Raw genomic sequence first — 20,519 nt, forward strand, 5'->3', positions numbered from 1 at the left:
GCACCTAGGGCTAATGTAACTCGTCAGTTTGTACCTTGCTCAGCGAATACAGAAGCTTACTTACATCTCTTAAAGAAGCCCTATGCAGGTCTGGTTATTCCTTCGCTGTTTCTGGGTTTTCACCTGATTTGAGCTCACATTTTTCACGACATAGCTCTCCCTGCAGCTTTGGTAGCAAGTGACTGCTACGCTAAACCCCTACTAGCTAGCAAGCTAGCCATCAAGAAACCAAGCTAAACTCATACAGGGCTCACAATAAAACGGTCGAGCAAACACATTGTTCAAGAGACTATCAAACCACATTACAAAAACGAAGTTCACCCAAGGGTAGGCTACTTACAATTTCAACAGCAACAAAGCCAAGTCGGAGTCCGTTTTGCAGTCTTCTTAGAAACTACAATCTGACTACATTTCCGAGACGCGATTGGATACTTCCGCTGAGTCACATCCGGATTTGTTCGGAACGGGACCAAAAAGTTGCATATTTGGTTTTTCCGCAGAGAAGCACTAGGGGGAGACGAAGCACCCACCAAACGACCCAAAAAGTGTTGTAGAACCATCAGAAAGACTCTCAAACTGCATAATTATGGTCATATTTGCTAAAATTGTTGCATAGGGCTTCTTTAAGTTAAAGTATGGAAAACACTTGAACGGTATTATCCATATACGTTCAGATCTTGTCATAAACTGACAAAGACTTTGCCTAAGTGCTTGCTTGGTAGTCTACCGTCCTGTTCAGAATCTATGGTTGCTATAGCAACAGTTGCTGTGCTTGATAGACTGACGAGATAACTGTGCAATTGTGGTTGAAATACTCCCGAAACACAAAGAAAACAAAATGGGCATGAATCTCACTATAATCTCCTAGCTGTGCGATGTCCCATTACAACCCATTGATCATCAACGTCTGAGCATATGGACCCCATGCAGTTTGCTTATAAAGCTGATCGAAGTGTGGAGGATGCCACTCTCACTCTCCTAGAAAAAATTCACAGTCACCTAGACAAGGCCAAAACATTCACCCGTGTACTTTTTATGGACTTCTCCTCTGCATTCAATACTGTTCAGCCCCATCTTCTGCTGGGACGCCTAAGTGCCCTGAAGATCAGCCATAGTCTCATTCTATGGATTAGGGAGTTTCTGAGGGAAAGGCCCCAGCGTGTCCGTATGAACAATACCATCTCTGACTGTCTCGTCCTAAACACCGGTGTCCCACAAGGGTGCGTCTTGTCCCCCCTTCTGTTCTCCATATATACCAATGAGGTCAATTACAACAACAATGACTCTATACATCTAATCAAATATGCAGATGACATGGCCCTTGTGGCCTGCCTACAGGATGCCAACAGCCCTTCCTACTTTCAACACATCAACCATCTTATCACCTGGTTTGACAGCAGCTACCTTGATCTAAATGTCAGCAAGACCAAGGAACTGTGCTTTGGAGGAAAGAGAGGAGCAGGCAACAGAGGACCTAACTTCATGCCCATCAACATGAAGGGGAAGGATGTGGAACAGGTCAGCAACTTAAAATATCTTGGGACAATTATAGATGAAGATCTCACATTCCAACCTAATGCAGACTACATCTTTAAAAAGGCAAGACAGCGTCTCTCCCTCCTCAGGAAACTGCGAAGCTTCAACACCAGCAAGCACACTCTGACCATGGTGTACAGATCACTCACTGAGAGTGTTCTCACGTTTAACATCACCTCCTGGTATGGGAACCTCTCAGTGAAACATAGGAACAAGCTGGCTCAGGTGGTAAACCAAGCCAGCAAAATTACAGGAGAAAAGCAGTTACAACTCCACACTCTATACAGCCGTTCCATAACACAAAAGGCCATCCAGGTCTTCAATGACCCCACCCATCCACTTCATCCATCCTTTCAGCTACTGCCATCTGGCAGAAGACTAATGGTCCCAATGGCCAGGAAAAATGGGTACAAAAAGTCATTTGTTCCTTCTGCTGTGTCCATCCTGAACCAAGGCATACTAAAATAACTCCCCCCCCCCCCCCCACTTACTCATGCACCACCCAGTCAGGGTGATGATGAGAAGGATCAGTAACGAGAACTGCACTAGTATTTATTCATTTATATTTTTTAACTATTTATGTAACTACAATTTAACTTATATTGTATGTTGCTGTGTGTTTTTATGTCGCCAGAGTGCCAAAGATAAATTTCCAGTGTATGTACATTCAGTGGACAATAAAGTTTTTATCTATCTTATCTATCTATCTATCTTGATTCAATTCGTCTTCTTGCCGTCCACTAGGCTGTTGCGCGAACAAAACATGAAATCACATACCACGCGACGACCAGCAATAGTGGATAAGCAACAATGGATACTGTTTGTGTTTAATCCAGGGTCTGACTTTTAATTATAAAAAAAATAAAATAAAAAACCCCAGTTGTGACGGTGTGTTTTTCTTCTGAAAACATCATTGCCTGCCTATTGGCATTGACTGATACACTGCCCTCTGGTGGATAGAACAAAAATAACTTAAGTTTGATGCCAATATGGGTCAAACTGAAGGCATTTAATGGTAAAATGTTATTAACGAATATTCAAATATATTCAAATATTAATAAACAAACTTCGATGATTTTTGGGCAAAAGTCAAAGCCCTAGTGTGTGTGTGCGTGTGTGAGGTCAGCATGTGTGTGTGTGTGTGTGCGTGCGTGTGTGTGAGGTCTGTTTGGTGTGTGTGTGTGTGTGTGTGTGGTATGTGTGGTGTGGTGTATGTGTGTGTCTGTGACTGTGTGTGTGAGGTCTGTTTTGGAAAAGTCATGAAACTTCATTTTGTCATACCTACCACCAGGTGGCGCTAGAGCCCTTTTACTGTGACACGTGCCCCAGTACCAAACTGCTGTGGCCCCGTAAAAATCTCAGGTTCAGGTTCAACTAGTTCCTTTATTTAGCAGTGAAAAAAAAATATTTAGATAATACTTCTAATTTATTTCGATAATACGTTTTCGAAAACGGGTTACAGAGTGGAACTTTTTGCACCACCCTATCGTTGCCTTGGATACTTTTTGAAAACACCGCCCTATCGTTGCCAAATGCTCCGGAAGAGTGCTCCTGACGTTGTTATTGTCTCTTTTTTGTGAATTTGTGTGAAATCTGTACACCGCCAAGGCACCACCTACTGGCCGGGCATATGTACTACAGTGTTTTCACTCATTTTAGAGTAGTAAAGTAATTTCTGGAAACGATGCCAGGTGGACGCTAAATTGTGTGTGTGTGTGAGAGAGAGATAGAGAGAGCTTTGTGTGTGTGTGAGAAAGAAAGAGAGAGCTGTGTGTGTGTATGTGTGAGAGAGCTGAGTGTGGTATGAGTGTGTGTGAGAGAGAGAGGTATGAGTGTGTGTGAGAGAGAGAGAGACAGAATGTTTTTACAGGTCCTTCCTGTAAACAAACATCTCCGTCTCCATATTTATTTCCTTTTTTACAGCCCCCCTAAGGCAAGGCAGGGCACGGCAGGGCAACTCAAAGTGCTTCACATACTCCAAGACCAAAGACATTGTATGTAAAGAGCAAGATCTAAAATAGATAAAAGTCATAAAACAAGAGTATTAATAAATAAAAGAACCTAATTGTGTAAATGAGTGCCTGTCACTCTAAGAAATATGTGAGCCTAGGCGCGAGTGGCGCTTTTGCGCAGTATGTGCATGGTAGGCCTAGGCTATAACTTGACACACACACAAAACAGACAGAGATTTTTCATAGAAATTGATTCCTTTTAATTCATTTCAACATATGATTGATTGCAATAGTCCATATTTCATTTCAATTTCACAATACAAAGAAATAGACTAAACGATTTAGTCGGAGTGCCATTCTCAATTTCACAACGTAGCCTAACTCATTTGAACCAGACCACCGTCTCAGATAGGCTATCCTCAGTGTCAAACATAATAATGCATGTAGTCTTTAACTTATACACAGGGAAAATGCACTAACTGGCAGAAATTAATAAAGCCATTGCAGCCAAACTATGTTCTAGTATTATAGGCTAATGTACACATTACTGTACACACCTGGGTGTTCAGTCGTCTCGTGTGTGGAAATAAATAAACAAACAATTTTGGAATTTGCACTGAGGTAGCCATTAAATATTCTGGCATCAGAAATTGCTAACAGATGTTTCAAAATATCTGGGAACTTTCCGGAGCTCTAAATGGCAGAGGATAGCTACAGATCAATTTACACAATCATTGAAGTAGGCTGTATTATGGGCCATAATGTATGACTTTGTCAATAAACATAGAAGAGGCGAAGCGCAAGTTCAATAGCAAACAGGACTTTTTCAGCACATATCAAACCATATAGGCTAGCCCAATGAACGCCTATGTAAATACACAAAACACTCGCATCAAAGCAGGGTGAGTTCTTCGGACTTGCGAGTGCTGTCAAAATCGATCGTATGCGGTTTGCACATAGTCTAGTGGTGTGGTGGTGAAGTGCAGTCATACTGCGTTCAAGAGCGTAGGGTAGGTCTACGTCCAGTAGTAGCCTATATTTTAATTTAAAGTCTTTAATGGTAAGAGATCGCACAGGGATGGATAATGAGCGTTGTTTAAGATTAAATTACAATGCCAGACACCTTCAGATATGAGAGACCCCCTCAGATTTTTGACTTTGTTGTTTTCATGGGAGCCAGTCCTCATTCTAAGGGAGCTCAGCTCCCTCTGGCTCCCACGTAATTCGAGCACTGCTTTAGTGACAGTGTTTGAATTGCTTGTGTGATATTTGCAGTTATTACCATATTCAAAGGGAAAGATGTAAATGTTCACCTTTAGGAACTGCTGTGGGGATTGTGTGTGTGTGTGTGTGATATTCACCTGCAAAAGCCACTGACATGAGCTTGTTAGGTGTGTGTGTTTGTGGAGGATTAGTTGCCATGGTTACCTGGTTACTATGGAAAGCATTATATTCCTTCTGTTTGACTTTATTTGTGGCACAAACACACACACACACACACAACCTCTCTCTCTCTCACACACACACACACTAACAAACTACCTCTCTCTCACACACACACAAACTACCTCTCTCACACACACACACACAAACTACCTCTCTCACAAACACACACAAACACAGACAAACTACCTCTCTCACACACACACACTACCTCTCCCTCTCACACACACTTCACCCTTATCCATCATCTCCTCATCCTCAGCAAGCCTGTCTGTGTATGTGTGTGTGTGTGTGTGTAGGTCTCTGTCAGGGCGTATTGTTGGGGGTTTGTGGTGGTTCTTCATTCTAATCATCAGTTCGTTTTGTGTGTGTGTAGGTCTCTGTCGGGGCGTATTGTGGGGGGTGTGTGGTGGTTCTTCACCCTGATTATCATCTCGTCCTACACGGCTAACCTGGCGGCGTTTCTCACGGTGGAGCGGATGGTGTCGCCCATAGAGAGTGCGGAGGACCTGGCCAAGCAAACGGAGATCGCCTACGGAACCCTCGACGCTGGCTCCACCAAGGAGTTCTTCAGGGTTAGTGTGTTTGTGTGTGTGTGTCTGTCTCTCTCAGAGGTCGAAGATTGCGGTGTTTGAGGAGATGTGCTCATACATGAAGTGCGTGTCTGTGTTAGAGACCGACCGATTTGGGTTTTTCTAAAGCCGATGCCGATACTGATTTTTAGCGGTCGGAGTCAGCCGATGGTTGATGTGACCTGCCGATTTTTAGGGCGGGATGACAATGTTTTAAAACGTTCACTTGTTATTTGTGCGTCCTCTTTTTGTTAACATTTCACTTAGATTGTCCGTTACTTAAGTTTAGATCGTAACATAGCAGTCACCAGCGTTGAGGGCGGGGGCTTGCATAGTCGGCGCATTCCCAACGCACTCGTAGCCACAACGCTAAGCAACTTTCATTTCTTCTTCAACTTCAATGCAATTGAAAACGAATGGACATGGGATGACAGTGTTATAAAGCGTTCACATGTTAGATTTGCGTCCTCTTTTTGTTAAATTTTCACTTAGGTTGTCCGTTACTATAGTTTAGATCGAAACATCACGCTGGTCACCAGGGGTGTGTTTCTCGACAGTGTCGTTGCTAACTAAGTTAACAACTTACTTGGTTGCAATACAATTTCCCATAGGCAACCTACTAAGTTGCTAACTGGTTAGCAACAATGCTATCGAGAAACGAGGTCCAACATTGAGGGGGCTTGCCGGCACATTCCCAACGCACTTTCGGTAAATGAAGCAACATCACATTACAACCATAAGAGAAATCATAAGAGAAAATATACGACTTTGGGACACTGGAATGTAAAAATTGATGCCTTACCTGTAGACAGTCTTGCTCCTTCTTGAAACCAAAGATTTTCTTAGTTCTAAATAGACCGTCTCTTTTAAAACCTCACGCTGTGTTCCAAGTAGCTGCCCGCAGATGTTCCTGACTTAAAATCGGCGCGGCCAAATAAGAAAATCGGCCGATGCCGATTGATTAAAAAATAGCAAAAATCGGCCGATTAAATCGGCTGGCCGATCGATCGGTCGGTCTCTAGTCTGTGTGTGTGTGTTTGTTTGCCTCTCTCAGAGGTCGAAGATTGCTGTGTTTGAGAAGATGTGCTCATACATGAAGTGTGTGTCTGTGTGTGTGTGTGTTTGTTTGTCTCTCTCAGAGGTCGAAGATTGCGGTCTTTGAGAAGATGTGGTCGTATATGAAGTCTGCGGACCCGTCCGTGTTTGTGAAGACGACTGACGAGGGGGTGATGAGGGTGCGCAAGTCCAAGGGCAAGTACGCCTACCTGCTGGAGTCCACCATGAACGAGTACATCGAGCAGCGCCGGCCCTGCGACACCATGAAGGTGGGCGGCAACCTGGACTCCAAGGGATACGGCATCGCCACGCCCAAAGGATCCATACTCAGGTGACCAAACACCAGCATGTCTCACACCCACCAGCCAATCAAACATCGCCCCGCCCAAAGGATCCATACTCAGGTGACCAATCACCAGCCAATCACAAACATCGCCACGCCCAAAGGATCCATACTCAGGTGACCAATCACCAGCATGTCTCACACCCACCAGCCAATCACAAACATGCCTCACACCCACCAGCCAATCAGATTTTCAGCCAGGATTAGTTTGTGCTGATGTGATGACTGGAGAAGACAAACTAGAGAATACCTGAACAGGATATCTTTGCCTCACCCCTCTACAAAAGTGTCAGCCAAATCCCATAACCCCTAAAACTTTAAACAACTTTAAAGTGTTGCTCTATAGTGTGGGTTAGTATTGTTCTAGTGTTGCTCTATAGTGTGGGTGAGTGTTGCTCTATAGTGTTGCTGTATAGTGTTGCTCTATAGTGTGGGTTAGTGTTGCTCTATAGTGTTGCTGTATAGTGTTGCTCTATAGTGTGGGTGAGTGTTGCTCTATAGTGTTGCTCTATAGTGTGGGTTAGTGTTGCTCTAGTGTTGCTGTATAGTGTTACTCTATAGTGTGGGTTAGTGTTGCTCTATAGTGTTGCTCTATAGTGTGGGTTAGTGTTGCTCTATAGTGTTACTCTATAGTGTGGATTAGTGTTGCTCTATAGTGTGGGTTAGTGTTGCTCTATAGTGTGGGTTAGTGTTGCTCTATAGTGTTACTCTATAGTGTGGATTAGTGTTGCTCTATAGTGTTGCTCTATAGTGTGGGTTAGTGTTGCTCTATAGTGTTGCTCTATAGTGTGGGTTAGTGTTGCTCTATAGTGTTGCTGTATAGTGTTGCTCTATAGCGTGGGTTAGTGTTGCTCTATAGTGTGGGTTAGTGTTGCTCTATAGTGTTGCTTTATAATGTGGATTAGTGTTGCTCTATAGCAGGGATCACCAAATGGCTTACCGCGGTCCGAGTCCAGACTGTGACGTGATCCTATCCGGTCCCAGACCATAATAGCCTAATTTAGATTTTCACGTAAGATTTCAAAGCTGCGCTAAATGTTTCGTTGGTTAGGATAACAGCATTTACTTCAGGAGCTTCAGGAACCATCATTTTGCTTGCTGCTACTCAGCCAGTGAAATCTGTGAATTCTGATAAAGTCGAGTCAGTGAGTAAAGTAGCCTACTATGGGGAAGAGACTGATAGCCTGAAACGAGCGAGGAGAGGAGACGGGACGAGAAACAATCAGATGGATATCTAAGTTAACGATAAGTAAGTTATTTTCAAATCATGGATTGCTCAAAGAGGAGAAAGCTAGACAGCGAGAACAGAGCTTTATATAACGATACGGGGGCAATACCACGCAAAACTGTCACATTCGTAACACCAACTAAATATGGATGTGACAGTTTTGCGCGGAATTGCCCTGGACCTCTTCCATATATTCTGAGACAGGCGATTTTTAAAAGCGCCAATTTGAAGCACCTCGCAAGCATAGGGTAGGCTAGGCCCATTCAACAGTGAACTGAGACCACAGAATATTTTACGATTTAAGAAGGCAATATGATTGATCCACCACAATCTAGTTAAACCTACATGCATTCACTGCCCAACAACGTGATGTTCCTGGGTTTCCAGGATTTCGGGTCAACATTAAAAAAAATGAAAAAAATTAAATTAAACTTGCTGATTAATGGGTTCAAGGAACCAGCTGTGGAATATCCATCCTTGTCTTAGCTTAAATTTTATTTTAAGTTTACGTTAAGATCTTAAAAATAGCCAAGGCTACTCAGTTTTTCTCCCCAATTACTCTTATTTCTCCTCATTTCGCCTTATTTCTCCTCATTTCGAATGTTGCCTTTTAGGCTACTTATTTTATTTCACATTAAACATTATCACATAACATACAATCTTCTATTTCTTGAATTTCCCCTTGGGGATCAATAAAGTATCTATCTATCTATCTATCTATCTATCTATCTATCTATCTATCTATCTATCTGTCTACAACTAGGCTCCATCCATCCATCCTAATATTATATATATATTATACATACATACTAGCCTGGCGGGCCATCCTATATCATTGAAATGTATAGTCTGGAATCGAACATTTACCTCGCTTAATCCAAGGGGCGGGCAGAGAATTGTCAAACTGCCTAGGCATGCAATAGGCCAGCGCTACGACCATATCCGTATCCGGTCGGCAAAACGGCAAATACATCCTTCTTCGAAAGGAATTACTTAAGTGCATTGTGTTGCTCAACTTTCAAAGAAAAGCACAAGTCCAACTCCTCCAAAGTTGACGCCAACGCCGATTCAAACAACCGCTCTTCGTTAGCCATAGCCACCTTCCTTGTTGTTCACCGTCACAGGACTGTCGTTATCCTTTTAAGCCCGCCTTAAGGCTCTCTAACAAAATAGAGCGCTGTGATTGGATGAAGTCCACGGCGTCAGCCAATAGAAATCCCTATGGTTTGATACTAGACGTACAGGCTGAGCAAATTAATTTGCCGCCGCTAGGGTGCGTCTAGATTTCTAGGCTACATACATACATATACATAACCTAAACATTATGATGCTCCGGACCTTTACTTGAGGAAATTTTCCGTAACTGGACCTCGCTGAAGATTAATTGAATACCCCTGCTCTATAGTGTGGGTTAGTGTTGCTCTATAGTGTTGCTGTATAGTGTTGCTCTATAGTGTGGGTTAGTGTTGCTCTATAGTGTTGCTCTATAGTGTGGGTTAGTGTTGCTGTATAGTGTTACTCTATAGTGTTGCTCTATAGTGTGGGTTAGTGTTGCTCAATAGTGTGGGTTAGTGTTGCTGTATAGTGTTACTCTATAGTGTTGCTCTATAGTGTGGGTTAGTGTTGCTCTATAGTGTGGGTGAGTTATTTGATTTCGGCCCTTAGTTTTGCATCTACTGCAAGTTGATTATCCCATTCAGGGTAAAGCCACATACATTAAATCTGTTTTTCAAAACCAGCTGTATCATCGTGGGTAAATTGAGCCTAATATTTTGAATATCATTTTCTACAGTTCATTTGTAGGCTATCAATCAACCAACATTACATTACATTACATTACATTACATTTGGCTGACGCATTTTTAACCAAAGCGACTAACAACATGGTAACAGGTTTTAAAGCAATTCTCTGGACAATTTAAAAACGGTAGAGTACAGAAAGAATAAGTGCATCAGTGAGTGCTGTTTTTAAACAGTTGAGTGTCAGTTCATGACGGCTGGTAAGTGCTAGGACAAGGATTAAAGTTCTCCGTCGTACGACGGATTTCCGTCGATTTGATTTTAGAAATGTCATATTTGAGATCGATGCAGATCCGATGAGAAACAAAATAGGGGGAGGGGACTATCACCTTTTCTTTTCCTTTTTTTAAGGCAACTACAAATATTAGGTCCGATGAATTAATGTGTGCGATGGTAAATGTTTAAATACCTAATAGTGTTCCTGAGAACTTTCTGTGTCTCAATCAGTGACCGCTCAAGAAGATACGTCAGCCATGAGTTTCGCTTTGTTTATGTTGTAGCTACACGCTTGGCCTGGGGCGTTTGCTTAAAAAAAAGAACACGTCTGGAGGACTAACGGTCTAAAAGTTAGATTATAGTGACACAATCGAGACAGCTGATGAGGTTGGCCAATCGGTTTAACTTTTTTGGATATGATATTGTGAGCTCTATGTGCAAATTCGGAAAAGAAGCGCTGTTTTCTTTCCATGCATCAATGTAGACAATTTCTTACTATCGCGAACTCTTGTTAGGGGAGGTCATTTATTTTGGGTGTCACCTATGACTATGAACAGATAGCCATGCCACCCGATGTACTATTATTGTTACAGTTTTTAATCAATGCAACTAACATTATGTGTAAAGCGACGAAATACAAACCGTAGCCTATACACTTTATTATCCCGTCTGTTATGACATGTACAACAATGTTTTTCACAATTTGCGACGGGAGGTTTTGACTGAGCGTGTTAACATAAAATAATAATAATATTGTCATCATCGCAAACTGTTGAGTAAGGGGGTCAGTCGTGTTTGTGACGCACAGACAGCCTTGTAGCCTATTTTGCTTAGGCCTCACTTTTAACAACAGTAGGTTGTAAGTGTATGTTGACAAAAAAATAACCATGCAATTAAAATAGTCAACTTAAAAAACTTTGCTATTATTAATTTATAGCACAAAACCATAACCAGTATAGGCCTACCAGAACCTCACATATTAGCGTCATGATTTGTGTGCGTCTATTTGGCAAGGCCACTAGCGGTCATGGATGCGTTGTTGCTAAAGGCACAGGTGTCAAAAGTTAAAAAATAAATGGAGATGGGTGGCTGTTGGAAACGGGGGAGAACTAACAAGCCATGGTGTAAAGAAATTAAAGTGCCAGGGGTTTGCTTTTTCGCGGTTTGCTGCAAGAAAACATTTTAGCATGCCACCAATCAGAAGACCGCCATAAGGTTAACGTTCGTGCACTTCAGGAAATCTTCCCTACCTGGTGCAACGAGCCACCATGACAGAGGTAGGCTATGTTTATCTACGGCTGACCGTTTTTGCACTCAGAAAGTAGGCTACGCATGTTCTTTCATAGCGCAACACGACCTGTCCCTCACCATATTGCAACCTCTTGTCAACCTTATACAATCTGTTGCTGAAGACAAAAGCGCCCTCTCCAGACCTCCTGCATGAGCACACACAGTACTGCTGCTCATTGGAAAACTGAGTTGTCTGTAAAACTCAAAATTACCATGTTTTCATTAAATGCGGATGAGGCAACAAATGGAAATATGAACAATATCTAGAATGTTCTGATTCATTACTTTGATGAGGAAATGGGAAGTCTTGCAAACTTGATTTTATAGATTTTACTTGCTGTTGAATTGCATATTAACAAGAAAAAAAATCTCCCCTTTAAACACTTTTGGCCTGAAGTAGAAGAAGAGTGTAAGTTGAAGCCTTTCTAATATATTGCTGCAGTAGAAAAGAAAAGCAATGGCTAATCAACAATGGTCAGGGATGGTACCTGTTGTATATTGTTTTGTTCATCAGGAAAACCCAATCTCAATCAATAACACTCTCAATTCACCTTATTCACATGGCGGCCATTAGCAGCTAAAACAAGGCTACAGGGTACACAAACCATAGGATTGTTAGGTTCTATGCATTCACCTGTAGGTGGCATTAATTATATAGTAAGTGTACCCTGTAGCCTCGTTTTGGTTTAAACAAAGGGCCGCCGTGTGAATAAGGCAAATACTCCCTTTACTTTGCTGTTTGCATTTTTTTGTACATTAAAAACCAATAGGTTGCGACCGCAAAAGGGGTGCCATCTCTATAGGTAGGTATGACTTATGGCCTGAAAAAAGTTAAGTCAAACGATTTTTTTTCACTTTAATCCCTGTGCTAGGATCACTAAGACTTGTTGTAAGTGGTGCTATGAGAGGAGATGTTCTCTAAAGAGCTGGGTCTTCAGGAGTTTTTTGAAAATGGAGAGGGATGTCCCTGCCCTTGTAGGAACTGGCAGTGTGTTCCACCAACGAGGAACAACAACATCCGTATAGCATAGTGTAACAGTTGTTCTATTTTAAATAACTATGTAATATTTTTTTTTTTAATGAAAAACATCCTTTATTTTTGGCAGATTAAATGTTGATTGTAGTCATGATCTTACTCTCATTCCTGCATAATTATGGTCAGGATTCTCATTATCATTCAGGCAAAGCACTGCTACTTGAGATATGCAGAAGTAACACTTCTTCAGGTTTTTCACTTTGAACTTCTTCAACTGAGCTAGCATGGTAGTTGCGCGTGTAAATCCTCACTCCCCTAACCTTAAGAACGCTTCTAACCACTGAGTTGGAAGCCTGGGCTTTTAGAGCGTTCGACTCCCATGCCGGTGTGTGTTGAGGTGGCGGGTTCGAGGGCCGTAAGCGGCGGACGAATTACGACCTCTGTTACATGTGCAAATCCCTCTGCCCAAGCCCAAGCTTGGCCTAAATGAGAACATAGTTCAATGTCTATATGCTTAAACATCACTGTGTCTCATTTCACAATGAAATTTGCACACATTGTAAATATACTACAACAGTGGTTCCCAAACTTTTAACAGGCATGTACCCCCTGAGACAAAAATAATTGTTAACAAGTTGTTGTTTTTTTTATATTATTCATTTTTATCAATTTTGTTGAGAATAGTAAATAGAATCATAAACATATGATACAAAAGTCAACATATGATACAAATGTGTGAATATAATGATTTTAAACAGATCTGCACCTAATCTCACACACAATAGGCCTACAACACATATCCAACATCTCATTAAAGCTATTGTTGAGTGGTTGAGTGGCGCATGTAGATGCAGCGACTCCTTGCTTCTCCTGAACGTGCAGTGTTTTTTTTGTTGTTAAAATGTGTTTTTCGGAATGTTTATCGCATGAAACTACGTCGGAACGCATGTACAGCCGACAGCAACTGTTGCAGATACGGGAGGAAAACAACAGTATCGATGTTTTGGACATAAAAACAGAGATGCTGGCTGAACTGGGAATACTTCGCCTGCCTACCACAACAACGGACCCGTCTGCTTCACCTGGCCGGCGTCACCGCAAGCGGTGTGCCAGGACAAGGAAGAGAGGCAAGCGAGCTGGCGTCGGAACAAGGCTAGCAGCCAACCCAACTCGCCCAGCAATACCATCCATATTCCTGGCAAACGTAAGATCACTGGACAATAAGATGGACGACATTCGGTTGCTAAGATCAGCAAACAAGACAGTGAGTAACTGCTGCGTGACTGTTATCACTGAATCATGGCTCAACGATAACATCCCCGACTCTGCTATACACCTGGAGCAGCTAACGTGCTATCGAGCAGACCGAGCCCTAGCAGACAAAAGACGTGGTGGAGGAGTTTGTGTTTACACACATGATGCTTGGTGCCGAGACGCTACGGTAGTACACAGACACTGCTCTCCACTGGCGGAGTTTATGATTATTAAGTGCCGACCCTTCTACCTCCCCAGGGAATTCACCACGATTCTGCTGGTCGCGGTGTACATCCCCCCCAGCAACAAAAACAGTGACAGGAGCATGGCACTGAATGAGCTGTATCGGGCCGTCAGTGAACAACAAAGTGAACACCCGGATGCCTTCACAATCATCGCTGGAGACTTCAATCACGCCAATCTCAAAACTGTACTACCAAAATTTCACCAACATGTAAACTTCCCAACAAGAGGACAAAACACCCTGGACCTTGTTTACACCCCACAGAAAGAAGCCTACAAAGCCAAACCCCTCCCCCATATCGGGCAATCAGACCACATTAGCATCCTACTAATGCCCCGATACAGACAAAGAGCAAAAGTCACCAAACCGGTTCTGAAGGAGGTGAGAATGTGGCCGGAGGGGGCCGTCTCACAACTTCAGGACTGCTTTGAAACAACAGACTGGGATATCTTCAAAACAGCTGCCACCCACAACAACCACATTGACATTGAGGAATACACAGACACTGTGACCTCCTACATCACCAAATGCATCGATGATGTTACAGAAATAAAACACATCACCACTCGGGCCAACCAGAAGCCATGGCTGACAGGAGACGTCCACAGACTGCTGAGGGCCAGAGACAAAGCCTTCAGAGCTGGAGATGTAGCTGGCCTAAGAACAGCGAGGGCTAACCTGTCCCAGGGCATCAGGAAGGCAAAAAAGGATTACACAGACAAAATAACAACACACTTCAAAGACAGCAGAGATGCACAGAGCCTATGGCAGGGCATACAGGCCATCACTGACTACAAGCCTGCGCCACGGAGCTGTGAGAACAACACCTCTCTGCTAAATGACCTGAACAGTTTTTTCGCCCGTTTTGAAGCACAAAATGACACTCACCCACAGAAAACCCCACCTCCCCCCCACGACCAACCCCTGTACCTGTCCTCTGCCAGCGTGAAGAGGACACTAGCCACCATTAACCCACGCAAAGCAGCAGGCCCAGACAACATACCAGGACGAGTGTTGAAGGACTGTGCAGAAGAGCTGAAGGATGTTCTTACAGACATTTTCAACACCTCTCTGGAGCAAGCAATCATCCCATCACTTTTCAAAACTGCCACCATCATACCCGTGCCAAAGAAATCATCACCATCATGCTTCAATGACTACCGTCCTGTAGCACTCACGCCCATAATCATGAAGTGCTTCGAACGGCTAGTCATGTCACACATCAAAGCCACCCTACCCCCCACCCTGGACCCCTTCCAGTTTGCATACCGAGCCAAACGATCCACAGAGGATGCAATCTGCTCTGCCCTCCATCCAGCCCTCACCCACTTAGACAATAAAGACTCATATGTGAGAATGCTGTTCATAGACTTCAGTTCAGCATTCAATACCATAATACCACAACAACTCATCAGCAAACTGGACAAGCTAGGATTCAGTACCTCCCTCTGCAACTGGCTGCTGGATTTCCTGTTGCAGAGACCACAAGCAGTACGTGTCGGGAACAACACCTCAAGCACTCTGACCCTGAGCACGGGGGCCCCTCAAGGGTGTGTGCTCAGCCCCCTGCTCTTCACACTGCTAACACATGACTGTACAACTACTCACAGCTCCAACCATCTGGTGAAGTTTGCGGACGACACAACACTGGTGGGCCTCATCACTAAGGGCGATGAGGCTCACTACAGAGAAGAAGTAGACCTGCTGGCTAAATGGTGCAAAGACAACAACCTCCTGCTAAATGTCAGCAAGACCAAGGAGATTGTTGTCAACTTTCAGAGAGGCCACAAACAACTGCCACCACTGTCCATCGACGGAGATGCTGTGGAGAGAGTGAGCAGCACAAAATTTCTGGGGGTGCACATCAGCGACGACCTCTCCTGGACCACCAACACAGCATCACTGGCGAAGAAAGCCCAGCAGCGCCTCTACTTCTTGCGCAAATTGAAGAAGGCAAGTGCCACGCCTCCTGTCATGACTACATTCTACAGAGGGACCATCGAGAGCATCGTCTCCAGCAGCATCACAGTGTGGGGCGGAAGCTGCACAGATCAGAACAGGAAGACCCTCCAGCGCACTGTTAACACAGCTAAGAGGATCATTGGAGCACCACTCCCCTCCCTGCAGGACATTTACACCACCCGCCTCATCCGCAAAGCACTAATGATTGTCAAGGATACAACCCACCCTGCACACGAACTGTTCAGCCTCCTGCCCTCTGGAAAGCGGTACAGGAGCCTCCGCTCCCGCACCACCAGACTGGCAAGTAGCTTCATCCACCAAGCAATCAGGATGCTGAACACTCTACCCACTCTCCCATCACTGACAGCCCCCCCCACCCACCAGCCAACCAGGAACCTAGGAAACTAGGATCCTGTCTACCAAACCCCCCCCCCCCCCAGTTACTTCATGTAACTGTTAAGACTATAGAAATATACAACACAACTACCTCTATTTTTTTTTTTAATATATGTCCTATATTTCTATTTTGATACATACATGTTCTATATTTCAGTCTTGCACTTTAATTTAATGTTTATTGTCTATGGCTATGTCCATAGTATGTCTATGTCTGTATTTAAAGCATGTCTATGTCTGCATGGGAAAGTAAGAAACGAAATTTCAATTCTTTGTATGACCAGTGCATGTAAAGAAATTGACAATAAAAGCCGACTTGACTTGACTTGACTTGACTTGACTATTGTTAACTTTTCCGTCTCCATCACTGTCCATGTTAATGGTTTGGCTAGCATCATGCCTGAAAAGCTTGTCCCGACAGCAGGTGACTCCTTTGAAGTTTCTGTTGTCGTTCTGGGTATAGCCTGAACCCGTTTCAGTCATTTAGCCATCGATTGAAATTATTTTTTTGTCAAATAGACGCAACTGGGATGATTTCTGACAGGATTTTTTTTTTTTCATTTGTGCGCGACAAATAATATATATCTGTCGTCATAGCAATGTTTATTATGATGCAGAGCAGCAGGCTGCACATATCATTGCAAAGATCATCATAAAAGCTCTACTTCTACCCTCTCTGTCTCCACTCTCGAATATTTTGTTAATGCAGAGAAAATACATTTTTAATGTGCAGTGCAAATGCGGAAGTTAAGTTACCACCGTGGGACAGAGATAACGTTTGAAAAGGCATATGACTTTTTTCGTGTACCCCCTGAAATCAGTCCACGTACCCCTGGGGGTACATGTACCCCAGTTTGACAACCGTGGTACTACAACAACACATTCATAACATGTGAATAGGACAATGTTTAAGTTATTTTGTCACTTTTAGGAGATTAGGACACTTTTAGGCTAATTGGTTCTGCCCATCTCAAAGGACTACGAGCAGAAATGAGCAATTTTGCTACAACGTGGCACAATACATCTAATAATGTTTTTTGTGCACTGTCTCTGTTCAAATAAATGACAATGAGCTATGCTAAGCTAGGCTAATGGTGGGTGATCACCTCAATTAGTTATGCTAAGCTGGGCTAACAGTCAGTGATCACCTCAATGAGCAATGCTAAGATAGGCTAACAGTGGGTGATCACCTCAATGAGCTAGACTAAGCTACTAAGCGCACAGAGACGAGAAGGGTAGGTATCATCTTAGCCAACTCAGGGGGAGACAGTGAATAAGCAAATTTCCCAAAATGTTCCTTTAATGTCACTGAAACCCCTTTGTTTGGGCAGTAGGGGAGGAAGTGATAACATATGCTTGGGCAACAAGGAAGGAAGTGGCATCAGATATTTGGGCAGTAGGGGAGGAAGTGACATCATATATTTGGGCAGCAGGGAAGGAAGTGACATATTTGGGCAGCAGGATGGGACTCTACTCTGCTGCAGCATCAGCCCTCAGGTTCACCCTGCTGAAACTGAACCAAGTGTGTGTGTGTGTGTGTGTGTGTGTGCACGGCAGGAGCCATGTGAATCTGGCAGTGCTGAAACTGAATGAGCAGGGCCTGCTGGACAAGCTGAAGAACAAGTGGTGGTACGACAAGGGAGAGTGCGGCAGCGGGGGAGGAGACTCCAAGGTAGAGTGTGTGTGTGTGTGTGTTGGGGCAGGGTAGTGCTGAATAAGGTAGAATGTGTGTCGTGTAACTTGTCTATTTCCTCTCTGTGTGTTTGTGTGTGTGTGTGTGTGTTTTATCCTGTGTAGGATAAGACGAGTGCTCTGAGTCTCAGTAATGTCGCTGGAGTGTTCTACATTCTGATTGGTGGATTGGGCCTGGCCATGCTGGTGGCCTTGGTGGAGTTCTGCTACAAGTCTCGTGCCGAGTCCCAGCGCATGAAGGTAACACACACACACACCAGAAACTGTCTGATGCACACTGTCAAATATGTCAGACCCATGTTTGTGTTGTTTGTCAGAGCCATGTTTGTAGTGTTTACGTCAGAGCCATGTTTGTAGTGTTTAGGTCAAACCCATGTTTGTAGTGTTTATGTCAAATCCATGTTTGTAGTGTTTACGTCAAACCCATGTTTGTAGTGTTTACGTCAAACCCATGTTTGAAGTGTTTACGTCAAACCCATGTTTGTAGTTTTTGTCAGAGCCATGTTTGTAGTGTTTGTGAGAGCCATGTTTGTAGTGTTTGTCAGAGCCATGTTTGTAGTGTTTGTCAGAGCCATGTTTGTAGTGTTTACGTCAAACCCATATTTGTAGTTTTTGTCAGAGCCATGTTTGTAGTGTTTGTCAGAGCCATGATTGTAGTTTTTGTCAGAGCCATGTTTGTAGTTTTTGTCAGAGCCATGTTTGTAGTGTTTGTCAGAGCCATGATTGTAGTTTTTGTCAGAGCCATGTTTGTAGTTTTTGTCAGAGCCATTTTTGAAGGGAATCTATTTCCTTCTCTCTCTTCTTGTTGTTTTTTGAAGGGAATCTAATTCCCTCTCCCTTCCTGTCGGTTTTTGAAGGGAATCTAACTCCCTCTCTCTTCCTGTCTGTTTTTGTCTTGCAGCAGTCTATCGATGCGGCGCTGCGCTGCTCTGGCCTGAGTGCCCTGGGAGGAGTGGCAGGGATGGGGGGCATGGGCGATGGGGAGAACGGCCGACTGCTGGCCCCCGACTTCCCCAAAGCTGTGCAGAGCTGCATGAGTCACCCGGCCGGACTGAGCCTGGGAGCTGCTGGGATGTGAAGTGTGTGTGCAACCAAGTCTCTAAACTTAACAACCAACATGCTAGACTTTACACTGTACACTTTACAACCAACACTCTACACTTACATCAACACTCTACACTTTACAACCAAGACTCTACACTTACATCAACACTACACTTTACAACCAACACTCTACACTTTACACCAACATTTACACTTTACAACCAACACTCTAAAATGTACACTAACACTGTAAACTTTACACTAACACAGTACACTTTACAACAACTCTCCACTCTTTACAATCAACATCATAAACCAACACTCTAAAACCTCTACAATGACTATTGACTAAACACCCTCTACAATGACTAAACACACTAAACCCTCTACAACGTAGGATTACATTCAATACTTTACACCACTAGACATACGTAGGATTACATTCAACACTTTACACCACTAGACATACTGTACGTACTGTACGTTACTGTACGTGTTAAATCCCAGACTCCAGCGGGACTGAGCCTGGATGCTGCTGGCCTTTGAGAAACACTCAACTCTACTGGGCACCCTGGACACTCAGACATAATGACTGTGTGTACGTGTCTGTGTGTGTGAATGTGTCTGTGTCTGTGTGTGTGTGTGTGTGTGTGTGTGGTGGCCTGCAAAGGTGAACACTCCTGTAGACACCTGTTACACATATAGTTGAAAAGCAGCAAATGAAAGATGCACACCGAGTGTCACTGCCACCATAATGGTCTGATGCTGAAAGCTGGCCTATCTGTTCCTCGTGCCCACTAGAGCACGTCCCCCTACCCACCCATACTGCCCCTCTACCCTGACAAACACATGCCCATACTGCCTCTCTACCCTGGTAAACACATGCCTATACTGCCCCTCTACCCTGATAAACACATGCCCTCCTACATGGCACTTCGTACTGCACTCAGCACTGAGAAGTCCATATGCAACGTTCACTCTACACAGAGAACACAGTGTTATCGTTCCTCATAATCGTTCCCCCCCCCCCCCACACACACACACACACACACGTTACACACAGACATTAAGTACCATATTACAGTCTACATTCTGACCTGTCTGCTACCCCCCCCCCCCCCACACACAAACACACCTTCTTGGCCATTCCAGCTGGAGGAGCACAGAAGATATACACCTCTTTTCTCTTGTTTTTAGCTGAAGAGACATTTACTAAGAAAAAAAAGGAAAAAAAATGTGCTGCAATTAAAAAAAAGAAACAATGAAAAACTGAAGGTGTGAGAACGGTGCTGTGAGCTGAACTCCTGTACTGGTTAGGATTGACAGAGGTCAGAGCAGGGTTCCTACGCAGTATGGAAAACCTGGAAAAGTATGGAATTTGATTTGAGTAATTTCCAGGTCTGGATAAGTATGGAAAAAAGAAACAAGGGTATGGAGAAATTTTTGTGTTTCCAGACTATTGCATTTGCAGTACTAATTACTTCACTCAGGTCATGAACCATTCCTACTGTTGTG

The 20,519-nt window shown here is 43.6% G+C and overlaps 1 protein-coding gene across 2 annotated transcripts in view; it reads left to right on the plus strand.

The window, feature by feature from the left end:
• gria1a (glutamate receptor, ionotropic, AMPA 1a) overlaps positions 1-20,138 on the plus strand; it is an 80,380-nt gene extending 60,242 nt beyond the window's left edge. The window contains exons 12-17 of one of the 2 annotated variants that reach the window (XM_042061348.1): positions 5,308-5,506; positions 6,643-6,890; positions 17,826-17,940; positions 18,066-18,200; positions 18,862-19,086; positions 19,122-20,138. In XM_042061348.1, coding sequence (XP_041917282.1) covers positions 5,308-5,506; positions 6,643-6,890; positions 17,826-17,940; positions 18,066-18,200; positions 18,862-19,038 — 874 coding nt within the window. In that variant the 3' untranslated portion in view covers positions 19,039-19,086; positions 19,122-20,138. Of the gene's footprint in view, positions 1-5,307; positions 5,507-6,642; positions 6,891-17,825; positions 17,941-18,065; positions 18,201-18,861 lie in introns of both variants that reach the window. The other variant, XM_042061347.1, reaches the window with a different exon arrangement.
• Positions 20,139-20,519: the final 381 nt, after the last annotated feature.

This window comes from Alosa sapidissima, chromosome 14 (genome assembly GCF_018492685.1).
Source record: "Alosa sapidissima isolate fAloSap1 chromosome 14, fAloSap1.pri, whole genome shotgun sequence".
NCBI lineage: Eukaryota > Metazoa > Chordata > Actinopteri > Clupeiformes > Clupeidae > Alosa > Alosa sapidissima.